Raw genomic sequence first — 14,133 nt, forward strand, 5'->3', positions numbered from 1 at the left:
ATACAGATGCTGATATTTCCACTAATAAATAATATAGAAATGTTCCAATTTGACATTAAAATAAATAGGACCTCGAAGATTGACAAGCAATTGTTTTTGATCGCCGTCCGAGAGACTGGAAGAATCAGCAACACTTATAATTTATATTTACAAATAAGTTACTTACAAAACTTTAAGGCGAACAATTTCCCCGCATTTAGTAGAGAATAATTTTTTGTAATTTCAAGCTTATTTACGGCTCTCATATTCGTTTTACAAAAACATTGGCTAACTTATAACCGTCTCATGTGCAAGCGAACTGGCGAACGCGTAGCTCATTGAAGTTCATTGGGCGGGACGCTATTGTTGAAATTTATAAAAAAGAGTACAAACATACATCATGCTTTAAACGCGTTATTAACTATACTACTGTGAAATATGAATTATTCTCAAAAAAAATATTCACGCAGAAATTTCCATTCAGAAAGTCCTTTTGAATTATTTTATTTAAATGATTTGATCGTATATAATTTAAAGGTCGTCACTAGTTGTGAGTAACGCAAACATAAGAAACTCGATGTAGTACAATCACATAATAAAGGACTACTTACGTTCATTAGCAAAAAGATCATAACAGAAATAATATAAAAGACAATGAAAAACTATTTTTATTATATCAATCTCCTACAGACAGCTTAACAAAATATTTAGTATACATCATATGCTAATATTATATGTAGGTATCTACCTACTTGACATCATACTACTAATTTAGAACACCGAGCAAATATAACTAATACATAACAGAAAAATATAGAAAGTAACAAAATAGCTTAACATAAATTAACAAAATAACACATTAAATTGTATAAAGAAGTAATATCAGTAGTTATCATGGCTTAGGGTTCGAGAAACTTTGTTCTATACAAAATTTTGCACTAATTAGCCCATGTTATTGTAATCCCTTCAAAATAGAATTGGAATCAAAGCAATTACTGTGATACGGGTTGAACTGTAACAAGTCGACAGCACTCCAAGTTAATTTGTTTATTTAGAATATAAATGGAATCTTACATTAAAAATAACAAGTTTTATGTACAATTTAATTATTCACTATAAACTCTAAACGGATTGATACTTCACTTAAGAAAACTAATAAGCAGAAGGCTTGAAATTACCTAACTTGGTTACATTGTCTTAAACGAATTAAAATGATTCATCTGTTTAATCTTGATAAATGTGTATACAGCTAATATCTTGTCGTTAAAGACAAGACAACATAAAACCAATAATGATGAGTTAAATAATAAGAAAATAGATATAGTGGAATAATGTTTGTGGTCAACAAAGAACTTTTAGGACGCCCATTGCAGAATATATACACAAACGTGTATATATTCCGACGAACAAATAAGTTACAATCAAACATTTTTCTTCGCTTAGACAGTTTATCGCCAAATACAAAAATTTCAAACGAAAACATTTGTATAGGATTTTTAAAATACCATTTCCAATATGAGAGTTGAGAGTTCAATATGTTCAAACATGTATCATTCTATCTAATGTTCTCAATTTCACAAGCACATTCTGCTAAATACTAGCTAGCTGAATAGCTAACGTGAAATGCGATAATTTTGACAGTTTCAGGATATCTACCATACACAATCTATTGTTTGATTTTGTTTACTATACTCTAGAGTCTCGCAGTGTAAATTTACCATATTGTAATTCTCGTTTCAAAGTTAAATAAAGTAAATTATCTTATTTGTTATTTAAATCTTGATTATATAACCGAGAAATCATTTCTACTACATAATCATAGGGCTAGATGAAATTGTGATTTTGATGAAGTGTAGCCGTAACTAAACAATTTAAGGAATAAAATATACAAACCATAAATTCCAAACATAGGCAAATATTATACATACTTGAATTATAATAATATAAGACATAAATTCACTTATCTAAATTTACTTATAATGGCTATAGAAACTTATTATAAAATTATTATGTTGCACAACAATTCGTCTTCTTTTGCTGACCTCTTAAAAACCTTTACAGATTTAGACAGACGAAATAAAAAAGGCAAAGTGTTCTACAACAGAACTACTTGAAATGAAATAGACAGGTTATAAAATTATGTTTGTTTTTTTTTTCAAACGTTCTTTAAGGTAAAGAACTGGAGATCAAACACATTACAGGACAGAAAGATTTTGTAAGTCCCGGCAGTTAGTTGTGTAGAGCCACTTGAGCGGTTTAAGCATTACAGAGATGTGGTCATGTTGAAGCAAACTAAATTTAAATCGTATGATAATATTCCAGGGAAACTAGATATTGTTCTCGGTTAAACTAATGGACCATCATCTTAAAGAAGAAAAAAGAAAAAGTCTTAATTGTAGGAAAAAGGTAAACAATTGACATGTTTCTCTGCTAATATGTGTAACATGGACAGGTAAAGATAAGGTCTGGGCCAGAAATATACCAAGATTTGAAACGATTATAAAAATAAAAAGCAGAGATTCCAAGTGGGGACGTCCAATTAGAATTAATTGCGATTTATATGATTTATATGAAATAACAAGCAATAATATCAATAGTTGCAGCTAAATCGTTATTGATATCAGAGATGGAAGAGGCTAGATTTTTCAAAGGATGTGTGTAAATATTTTTGAATACCATCGACTTGCAAATGGAAGAGAAAACTCTGAAAATCATTTTAAAATAAATGAATACCCCCGAGCACATGATTTGTTTTTTCATAAAAAACTTCATGAATATTGTCGGATCCATTTTTAATGATAGACTAAAATCGAAGACGTGTTAAACAAAGTAGCAGTAAAAAAATAACTGAATCTGCGGTAGAGTAACGAAGTAATTACATAAAGCTACAAAGAAATGGAGTATTCTTATCTAGCAAAGCATTAAAAATTTCTTATACTTTATTAACAGACTGTGTATTCTAAATTATAATACAACAAAACATTTTACTAGCAGTGAGAACATTTTCTTCATTGTCTCTGAAAAGTCCGGAACAACATAAATTTAAACATTTTAAAATATAAACACTTCTATGTATATATATATTCAATTTTATTATTATCGCCAAATTACCGTGCTTCACTTTGATTCAACGTGCGGGTGCCGGATCCGTAGTATTGCAAGGAGAGGAGCTTCAACAGTGCCTGAGACTTGCGGCCCAAGCGTAGGTTCAAGGGACCACTATCTCACCTCCACCATCCAAGCTCCTCTCTCTACCTAACCAAATTTGTAAGAAATTTACTAGGATATGCCTTAGAAGTACGTTCCAACAATGAATTTATTTTAGTTGTGGACAGGGCCAAGTCTTATAGCAGGGTGTAGAGGGATTTAGGGGATTTAGGTGTTATACCTCTTTCTCCGACTTCTACCGCGTACAAATCTACGACGAAACTAATTCTAGTGAGTTCGTTAGTGATCTCGTAACACTTATTGACCTTGATGGCATGGTCTTTGGGGATGTTGGTTTCCTAAGGAACCGTAAGCTCTATTATCTCAACGCGCTTTAAAATTAGCGAATACATAAATATGTTTGGTCTGCAGGCCAACGCACAATTATACTTTGGGATTTTGTATTGTTTTTCATACGAGTCCATCATTATAGTCCAATCCAAAGCCGCTTTAAGGATAGAGTAAGGCTAGACGTTTAATTTTATTGCCCCTAGTAGTTTCTCTAACAAAACCTATTAATCGCTTGTTTGTGGTTATTCCTCTTTGCGCTCTAGATACCGAAAGACTAACCGCTTCAAGTGTGATTTCCAGAACCCTATCGTGACGAGGCGAGTATTGACCGTTATCCAAGAGTACCCTGTATCCCACCAGCAAATGCTTAGCAGTTCCAACTGCCTTCCCGCCAATATAGCAAGTTCTTTCGTTACCTTTACCCCATCATACTATAACTCTGTTTTGGGAGAGTCAATCTTTGTTATGAAAAAAAAATAAAGAATCATTTCAAACTCAGCTTTAATTACATAAAATACCAATGATCAAAAGCATGAGTTGAAAATCCACGACGAAAACAATCCGCCTTTGAAAATAATTTACTGTATTACATTCAGCATATAGAATTAAATGCACGATTGTTCTTAACAAATGATGCGTCCGGAATTTATGAACAATGAACGTGTTTAAATAATGTTTTGGTTTTACGACCGTCGAGACTCGTAACTGTTCATACATAAAATAATGCAAAGGCAAAATGACGTGACAGTTAGGAGTATATAAAAAATTCAACAAAACAAAGAAATGAACGTGTTTTAATAACTTAATTATAATATAATCATAAATTTAATCTACATCAATTTTGTTAGCTTCATTAAATTGAAATCTTTTGTTATTCAAAATTAGATTGACTACACAAAAGATTATTACAATTTTTTGATATACGGACGAAAAACGTGTTAACAAAGACACAGCTTTCCTAGACAGACTGAAACAAGAAGGTTAAGATAAGTATCTGTGGACTTAAAAATGAACGTGACTTAGGACAAAAGGATGCCCTCACGATAAAAGAAAACATTGGAGCGAACCCTTTCTTCTCCTATTTCAAGGGTAATTCAATGGCACACGTTCTCTGACACTCAAAAAAACCTTAAACCTCTATATAGCATTGGTGTTGTTCGTTAATTGAAATTTGTTTAGAGAATTCAATATAAAGACAACATTTTAAATTAGTGATCCTTATCCTTCCACAATGAAACAGACTCTTGTTTGAACTGAATCCTTTCAATCTATTTAAACCTTTCTCCTTTCCAGCGAGTATGTAACACGTAGATTTTATAAATAATGATAGTGATTGGGTCTTTAAAGGTGATTACGTTCCGTTCCATTCATATCAGTGCCAAAGTAAATCTATTCCTGCGACTTCCCTTTCGAGTCGCACGTGACTAGAATGATAACCGGCTGATATTGTATAGACGCAAACGTCATATACGACATAACTTGCTGTTATATGACTTGTTACTTTACACAAAGTTGCTTTGCATTCTCCATGTTGCTTAACCTTCGATTTTGAACCTTGTGTTTAAGTGTTACAAGCCGCAATAGAATATCAATTATATTAATCCGGCTAAAAAGTTTGTAAACATTTTCATTTTACGTAAACGACAATAACGTCATATCGCTCGTACAGCTGACAACGTTTGATCAAGAATTTAATACACAATAACGCGACCGCTTTATGATATCGATAGCAATTTCATTGTTTATCGCAACACTTTTATTACTGAATTCTGTGTTTTCTGACTCAAAATACCGATTGTATTTTTGACTTCAGTGCGGATATTTTCGTTTCATTTACGTTTTATGGTGTAAATCATTGACGCTATTTATATCTGATCGTGGTGATTTAGAGTCGTGGATATGATATACTCGTACTTAAATGCTAAAGAGCTGATTAAAACATTGAATACATCGACAGATTAATCACACTGCAGACGTGCACTGCGTTCAAATGCGCGGCCTTCGAATGGGAAACAAAAAATCGGTTTTCAGACCGATTCTATGTGAATGCTCAATATAAAACGGGGGAGAATCTATTTATTTCTATTTCAATTTGCAAATGAAAACAAAATTTAAGTGCTGTTATGATTATTGTTGTCGCAGCGACTCTTCTGTTTCCTTGTGTCTTATTTTGCAATTTCGAGAATATGAAACTTTGAATTTGAAAAATAATTTTCTAAACGGAAATCTTAATGAACGTTCAGAAATTAAGTATTATATATTAATTAGTTAATATGATTTTTTATTATTATAAAAATATCATCTACTATTGTAGTGAACCTTTTTTTTCTTAAATCCAAACATTATTTTGTGTGTGTAGTTTCAATGTATTCGACAATTATATCATTGTAAAATATATAAATATTAACCCAGTTTTTGCTGCGTTAACAGTGTTAATTATTTTCTTTGGTGCATAAGATCACAGGTCACCAAGAGATGAACCTGATGCTGCGAATATGCGAACGCCTTACCAATACAGAAACCTATGTATTAATGCTTAAAATACCAATCCTCTTGTTTCTCCTGAAAGGAGTTACATCATACCGTTATCTGCCAGACAGTTTATCAGTACACTTCGGTCCAAATTTCGAACCAGTAACGAGCGCAAGAGATGTTCCACACCACGTCTTGATTGTTTACGGTTCGAGATATTGTTCAGGGAGTCTTATATACAGCAAGATAGTGGTAACGGCGGCCAGCTGCTTCGTAAAACACACAGACGAGACCGTTGATATTAAAATGGGCGCCAATACTATCACAGGGATTGGGTTAGTAGATATTAGTTTCTGACATCAAAACATATCTGTGCTATTTGAACCGAAATTTAAATATTCATAGCTCGAACCTTCTAGAATCTTACCAGAATTGGTCGATGAATTAACAATTTTAATTATTAAAGTACTAAGTTAATATGTACATATCTATATGTAATTGTATATATTGATAATATAGCTATAACTTCATAAATAAACAACAGACATTATCTTAATGCATTTCACAGTATTTTAAATTTCGAAAATCAGTGTACGAAGCCATTGACCTCAGAATTCTCCGTCTCTGTTTAAAAGACTGGAACGATTAGTTTACAATATACAAATGAATCTAAAATCCGCGCCACGCTCTCAGCTAATACGAGTACAAAGTTTCCAAAAAGTTTTTATTTAAGTTCAGAATTCTAACTTCGCATTAAAATCTACAGAGATAGTGAATGTTAGTAATAAAACAAGATTACCATAAAATTGTAAATAATAGTGCTGTATGTTCATAAATTGCCAAAAAAATACTACTAGGTTGAATGAAAAATAATAATTAAGACAATTATATCTAAACTACATAAACAGCAGATGACTTCTAAGATTTTTGAGAAAAAGAATTAAGTCTAGACGTATATAAATTATAGGCAAACTTTCTTTCAATGTAGGTATTAAACTGAGATATAAATCAAGAATTTCAAAAATAAAGTCCTTTGATGAAGTTATTTGTCCATGCAACGGTCTTATTACATTTGATGATAATTAAGAAAATAAAATATTACACGTCTGCTTTCAATCAATCAGGATGTAACAATTAGGTGTACAGAGGTGTATTCAAACTCGTTTCTTAGATTAATTTTCTTTTTCAGACAAGTAATACCCGTAGCAGAATATAAAATTCATGAGTACTTCAAACAGCTGAGCGCTCTCGACAATGATATTGCTTTGTTGGTGCTTCAAGTAAGTTTTTATTTGAACTGGAACAGAACTGTTAAAAACTCTTTATCTGAAATGTAATTAAACCGGATTCTTAAAAAATAAATTATGGATAAACTTTAAAAACTTATCTAGATTATTTTATAAAAAGCAATTGTAATGTTAGTAGTTAAATAGTGATATTTTAGAAAGTTTGTACAACATTAATTGCATGATGTCATGAAGCAAACTGCACTGTTTTAGTATTTTTAACCAGACGTTCAGAAACTCAGAACAGTCTTTCAGACCTTGAAACACTCTATTTCTAGGCCTATATATTATGTACCTTTTATTTTGTACAGAAAAATGTAAAATATGAAACGACAGTTAAAAAAACACTCCTCGTTGAACCAGAGATTGCAATCCGAGAAAACACTAATCTCTTGGTCGCGGGATGGGGCGGCGGCACGGTATTTATTTTAATTACAGCGCCATCTCTGTTTTATATGATCCTTTACAATGCTATGTACTGTGAACAGGTTTACAGCAAAATTGTATAAGTACACTAGAGGACGCTGTATATAATACTTACATATAAAGTATTGTATAATGGAATTACTAATGTCAAAAGTTCAAATGTTCAAAAATACGCTGTTCAAGGATATTTACATAGGCATTCAGATACATCTAATATTTACTTATAAAGAAATTATTTAATAGCCCATATAAAATATTGCAACTATTGAAAGAAAATCCCAAAAAAACCTGGAGATTATGTCTGATATAAATATTAAGAAGTTAAAAGAACTATGAGATTATTAACAAGCTTTAAGTACTTATGTTGTTTTCATTTATAACACGTCATACTAATTCCTTCTTTGCTTTTTGATTTCTAGTAAAAAAAAAACAAATTTCGTATTACATTTATGATTTAATAAAATAAATATCGAGTTTTTATTTGACCAGACAAAACGAAGTCGCATGTTGAATAAAAAATAACACAAAACTTAATGTATTGCATTATCTACATTAGATTTTTAATAGTTACTAAATACGGAATTTCAGCAATTGCCGATGAATTATATCAACTTACTTCTCCAATTAGGAGCTGTAGTTCTCAAGAGATCTGAATGCGTACAATATTATGGTCAATTGATGACGCCATCAAACTTCTGCGTTCGATACACAACGGTAAGTTACTATAAATGCCAATAATAAAACACAATATATGCAATGGGAATAGTCATTCAAGTTGTCTTCCCGTGGATAAGAATAAGCATTATATTCAATAATTAGTTGATTCGTAATTTAGGATCACTTTTTAACTGACAACGGTGGCGGCGCCATGTTTGACGATCTACTAGTCGGTATATTATCTGTAGGAGAAATCAAAACCGATATTAGATTCAACACAGCAATAGTTACCAACGTGTCTTATTTCCACAGGTATTTTTTTTTGACTCATGTCAAGCTATGATATAGTATATTATAAGTAAAGAATGGAAGGATTGCTATATTGTTATCTGTTCCAGTTGGGTTGCGATTAACACGTTTTTGTATCTATTTATTTTTATAACAAACATTTTCACTCTCTGTTGGCTTAAAATTCAGATATACTTTTGATGATCAAACATATAGTTCAATGAATTGAAATAAAGAATTCAAAACGTCACAATAAAATAAATACATTACAAATTGTTTTAGGTGGATTACACTCAACTCGAAAAGGTTCTTGAAAAAGTACTGTATAGTTCAGGATAAACCGAACATATCTCTCAAATGAGATGAAAAACTATCTATTTAATATAACTCTCCCCTCGAAGGGAGATCGCATCGTCTTCAATTTTTTGTCATATAAATTCATCGACGCTATCATCCTCAAAGAATTAAATATTGATTATTCCAAGTTGTAAAAAGATATTATATAATTACTGTAGCTCCAGTTTTTTACATCTGTAAGTTCAGTATGCTTACTCTAAGTGTTTATCGTCGCTCTACATACGGAGCTTCAGCAGTTTTTCATACGCAAATCTTCGTAAATAATATAGTTTTAACGTTGGTGATAAATGTGAAACGGGAAACGCTCCGTATGCTTCATGACGATGCAACACTTGGGCTATGCACAGAGTTGAATGAGATAAATATAAAAAGGATCCAAATAAGATTAGTTTTAGCAAAACAAATATTAAAGTTATGAAATATAATGAGGATTTTTATTTAAATTAATATTATATTAACATACAAAACCTTATTCATTGCGTTAACTTTAAGCCTGAAGGCTATAGATAGATGAAAGTATGTACATATATTGAAAAATGCTTCTAATGCTATTTAAGCCAAAGTCAGTTAAAAGTTATACTTATAAACACTTAAATTTAATCATTAATACATTATAAAGTTTTAAAGCAATTTTTTCTTAATAACTCGAGATTTTTCTTTTCGATCCATTTCCTGTGATAAGCAACGCTTATATACACGCTCGGCTTATCTTTTTTTGCACAACCATCTCCATGAGATACGATGCCTACCACCGTTCTGAAAATGGAAAAGTCTCAAGCAACCTATATTAAATTTTCTGAATAAAAACGATTTTAATAAAATATTGAAAGTAATTATAAATTAAGCTCCGTGGATTTAATTTAAGTTCGAGGTGCTATTTAAAGTGTGTTTTATCATAATATAAAATGGTTTACATTGGATGGAGTACATCAGCAGTTAACAGCAGGGAGAATTTAAAATGTACTTTACATTGATTGACGTATTTTTCTCATAAATATACCAGTATATATATGCTACATATATTCATACAGATGAAGCTCCGCTACTATCCTCTCAAGATTTCAAAGACAATGTAACCTTTGCGTGATTTTGCCAAAATAGCCACTGACATTTAAAATAAATTTGTGTATCGTACCCTCGTACATATATAACTCAATCGTGAAATTCATTATTTTATTACATACTTTCTTAGTATAAATTATCAACATCAGAGAGAACAAGTTATAATTTACATCTACAGTACAAAGCTATATTTATAAATCAAATTTAATCTGTTCCTGTATAAGTTTTAACATCAAACGAGCGGTGTGATTAGAAACTACATATTAAAAGTGTTACCCATTCACAGTAACGCCTCCCCCGGAGTCTCCCAGACAAGTATCCCTCACCCCATTCCCGTACAAACAGAACATGTCCTCCGTGAGCCGCAAACTATGCAGACTCTCGCATCGCCGTCTAGACACGTACCCCAAATACGTCCGCATTAAACCCAGCTCGGATACTCCGCCGCCGTACTAAAAATAAATAAGTAATAGTAAAAGTAGATAATAAATAACTGCTTGCAATTATAATTACATTTATATCGAGATTAAGTTGAACAAAGTCTAGACGTGCGATTAAGGTTTCACTGAATAACTTCATTAGTTAGTTTATAACATCGTCTGAAAGTAAATTAAAACTAGAGAAATGTACTCCATTGATTTAGTCATGATAAGAACAAAATAAAATATTTGGTGTAAATAAAAAGTAATCTAACCTAGAAGATATAGAAAACGATATCTATAAATCAAATTACTATTGATCAAAGTATCCAAATTGAAAATTCGGACAATGTAGTTAGCCACTTGTTTTTTGTAATTTCTAATTTCATCAACCTCTTCAAGACCAGTATATAACACATTTGCTACTGCATTCTTTTCAAATTTCTTTTTCCCTTTATCATCTTTTACATTTTTTTCATCCTTTTCTTGTTTTCAGCGTTATTCTCTAGCTATTAAATGAAAGTTATTTTTAAGACAGCACTCACCTCGGTCCAACCCCAACCAGAGGCGCTGACGTTAGCCTTCTCGTTCATCCAGTCATCGTTTTTCATTAATAAAGCTTTCTGCTTCCGTCTATCCAGAAGCATTTTGGCCGTAACCATAATCAACGCAAGGTCGGCTTCAAAAGGTATAACTTTATTAAAATCTTCGTGTATAATAAAATCGGCAACTCTAAATGTTTCAGCATTGATATCAAACAAATAACGACAATCTGGAAAGAAATTAAATGTATACAGCAATGTGCTACTTACCCTCATTACAAAACCTTGCATGTTTGTTTTTCAAACAAAAACTACTAAACAAATTTTGTATTAAGTGTTATTGCACTTAATACAAAATTTGTTTATTACTTATTCGTAACAACATAACATACATAAATATTAAAGAATATTCATCGTCCAGACGCAATGTTTTACGTATTAACTGTACAAAACAACTTAAAGAGCTACGTAACTAACGTTATCCTTAGTAAGACTTACTTATTTCAATGCGCATGTGATGTTTGTTAGTGTTTGAATTAAAGCAGTGCGCTGCCGTAAGTATAACAAAGCTGTTAATGATGACACCGGAACAGAGAGATTTGAAATTAAAAAAGAGCACCGAGAATGGCGAGATCTCTATAGGTATCGGTCGACCGCCAATTATTCTGCCTTCTACTTCATTTAACACATCCCTCGTACCTACACAGATCGAACGCGATAATATTATATGAAAATATAAGAGAACACATTTATATATTACTAACTTGAACATAATTGGTGATACATACTTGAAAACGAAAGTTAATAAATTATAGATTACTATCAAACAATTAAAACGTTATCGGTGTCTTAAAAATGATTGCCTCTTTTACAGCATTCACAATCAACGAATCTTAATTAATTAGTTCGAGTTAATTTCGTCTTAGTCAATAATCTGTGGTCGTAACGAAAACTTTTATTACATTTTCTTTAAAATAATATTTTCTTAAACAATATATGTAGCTACAATAAGCAATCATTAGAAAATAAGTCTATAAATAAAGGCCTCATCTTATAATACTTTTATATTGGAAAAATAATGTCGTATTGTTGAAATGTTTTACTCTTAGCGAGATATTTTATTGCCAAATTAGAAAAATTTCTCCGTTCATAAATCTTCGTATATTCGACTCAACTGTCAACGAGTACTGAGGATACTGAGTTGTCTTCATTTGAATTAACACTTTAAATGTATAACAATAAGATTTTAATTGGTAACGTTTTCGAAATTCTCGAAATATAAAAGCTTTTACAAATCTTTTTGTCCTGTATTATTCTGTTGCGAGTACTTATACTTATTTATTGATGTCATCATTACACTGATAACAAATCAAACGAGTTTCTAAAGACATATTTCCAATACAATTTTATTTCACATAAACAGAATGACACGAAATTAACATCTCTCATAACAGCAAAATATCATATGATATAGTTTACATTAATTTCGAGTAAAAAGTTTGAATAATATTTAGATTTTCTTTATTTTTCTGGTTAGTATTCAATGAAAGCCACAATATTTCATATAAAGTTCCCCAATATTCTTTCCGATCCAGGACTTGTAATAGAAGACGTTGGTATACACACCCGGCAAACCACCACATCCCTTGCCGTGGGACACGATACCAACCAATTGTCTGGACCAAAATAAAATGATATAATATATTGCATCCGAGAATATTCATCAGCTAAATGTTCGTGTACCATGATGTGTCAGGTAATGCATTAAACTTAACTATACAAGTATTTCTATATGACTGTATGCATATAAAAAATATATGGTATAAATATATTATTATTATTATTACCCCTTCCACAGCACCCCGCCTCCTGAGTCACCTCTACAGGAATCTCTCTTTCCATCCCCATAAAGACAAAACATCTCAGTGTCCAGAGTGATTTGGTTCATTTTCATACACATCTCTTTGCTAATGTAACGCAGTTTAACCTGTCTAAAAACCGTTTTATCAATGCCATCCCCATACTGTAAAATATAAAATTATGTACTTAACCAAAATCTAGTACCAAAAATATCTTCGACGAATATATTGTAACACCACCTTAGTTTCCCCCCATCCAGTGACAGTGAAGGTCTCGTTTTCTTTTTCCCAATGCTGATTATTAATTATTTTAATATTTCGAACTTGTTTACCGAAGACGAACTCGTTGTGAATTATGATAACGGCGATGTCGTTATCGAAAACAGATTCCATCCCATAGTCCTCGTGGATACGAAAATCCCATATATCATGACTATTTGCGTGGAGATCGAACAGGTAACGCGGTTCTGAAAAATATATTTTTTTAATTTAATTCAAGTAAACGTAGAGTTAGATAAACAAGTAGTATATTATTATCACTTGAAAATATTTTCATATCTGCCAAATTTTTGTTTGAGTCGAAACAGTGGGCGGCTGTTAGTACTATTTTCTTAGTGAGAATGGAACCGCCGCAGAGTCCGCCGAGATTATAAAACTGTACATTGTAAGGGTACTGGTCGAGATGCGCTTCAGAGCCACCGACTATCCTCTTTTCCATGCTCATCATCACATGATTCCAATTTCTAGCCGACTCGCCTAGATCTTTCAAGTGACCTGTCAAGCCTTTGATGTTAGAATAGAAAAATAGCGTTGCGAATTTAATTATCGTTGTAAAATGCATTTTACTGCAACCGTAAAACGTTTTATCGCAGAGAAGAAAGTACTGCTATCAAATGTTCTTAAGTAGAATAGCCTATAAAGAGATTGCGGCAAAAACTATAGCCTTAATAAGACAAATGATTTTTTTTTAACCATAAACTATTAACTGTCATTAAAAATATATTTTATAGATAAAAAGAAAATTGTACACAATATCTGCAATAAAGGTTAAAGAAGTATAGATGTATTCTAAATCGAACACAAATTACACTGAGGACTACGAAGAAGAATTTTTACGCCTAACATTGTTCTGTCCCATTTCCTCTTACGGGTTGCGATGCTCTAAGTTGGGATAGCATATTTGCGGCACGGAGCGTTACAGCAAAATTTGTCTTACAGCAATAAGCACTCTGAGCGTTCAGTCGCCCGCCGTCGGCCGCCGACAGCGCCGCGCATGGCCGCTTACTTA

The 14,133-nt window shown here is 31.9% G+C and overlaps 2 protein-coding genes across 2 annotated transcripts; one reads left to right on the top strand and one right to left on the bottom strand.

The window, feature by feature from the left end:
* Positions 1–5,219: 5,219 nt before the first annotated feature.
* LOC116765238 (trypsin-like) lies at positions 5,220–9,016 on the top strand. Its single transcript, XM_032654658.2, has 6 exons — positions 5,220–6,284; positions 7,139–7,229; positions 7,547–7,654; positions 8,250–8,375; positions 8,497–8,630; positions 8,889–9,016. The coding sequence occupies exons 1-6, from the start codon at positions 5,953–5,955 to the stop codon at positions 8,965–8,967; spliced, it is 870 nt and encodes a 289-aa protein (XP_032510549.2). The 5' UTR covers positions 5,220–5,952; the 3' UTR covers positions 8,968–9,016.
* A 359-nt stretch (positions 9,017–9,375) lies between these two features.
* Positions 9,376–13,811, bottom strand: LOC116779374 (uncharacterized). The gene is made up of 8 exons (XM_061523351.1): positions 13,386–13,811; positions 13,086–13,312; positions 12,834–13,009; positions 12,533–12,662; positions 11,485–11,812; positions 10,990–11,216; positions 10,302–10,477; positions 9,376–9,719 (listed from the first exon to the last, which is right to left on the bottom strand). The coding sequence occupies exons 1-8, from the start codon at positions 13,684–13,686 to the stop codon at positions 9,575–9,577; spliced, it is 1,710 nt and encodes a 569-aa protein (XP_061379335.1). The 5' UTR covers positions 13,687–13,811; the 3' UTR covers positions 9,376–9,574.
* Between the last annotated feature and the right edge of the window lie 322 nt (positions 13,812–14,133).

The sequence above is a fragment of the Danaus plexippus genome, chromosome 2 (assembly GCF_018135715.1).
Source record: "Danaus plexippus chromosome 2, MEX_DaPlex, whole genome shotgun sequence".
NCBI lineage: Eukaryota > Metazoa > Arthropoda > Insecta > Lepidoptera > Nymphalidae > Danaus > Danaus plexippus.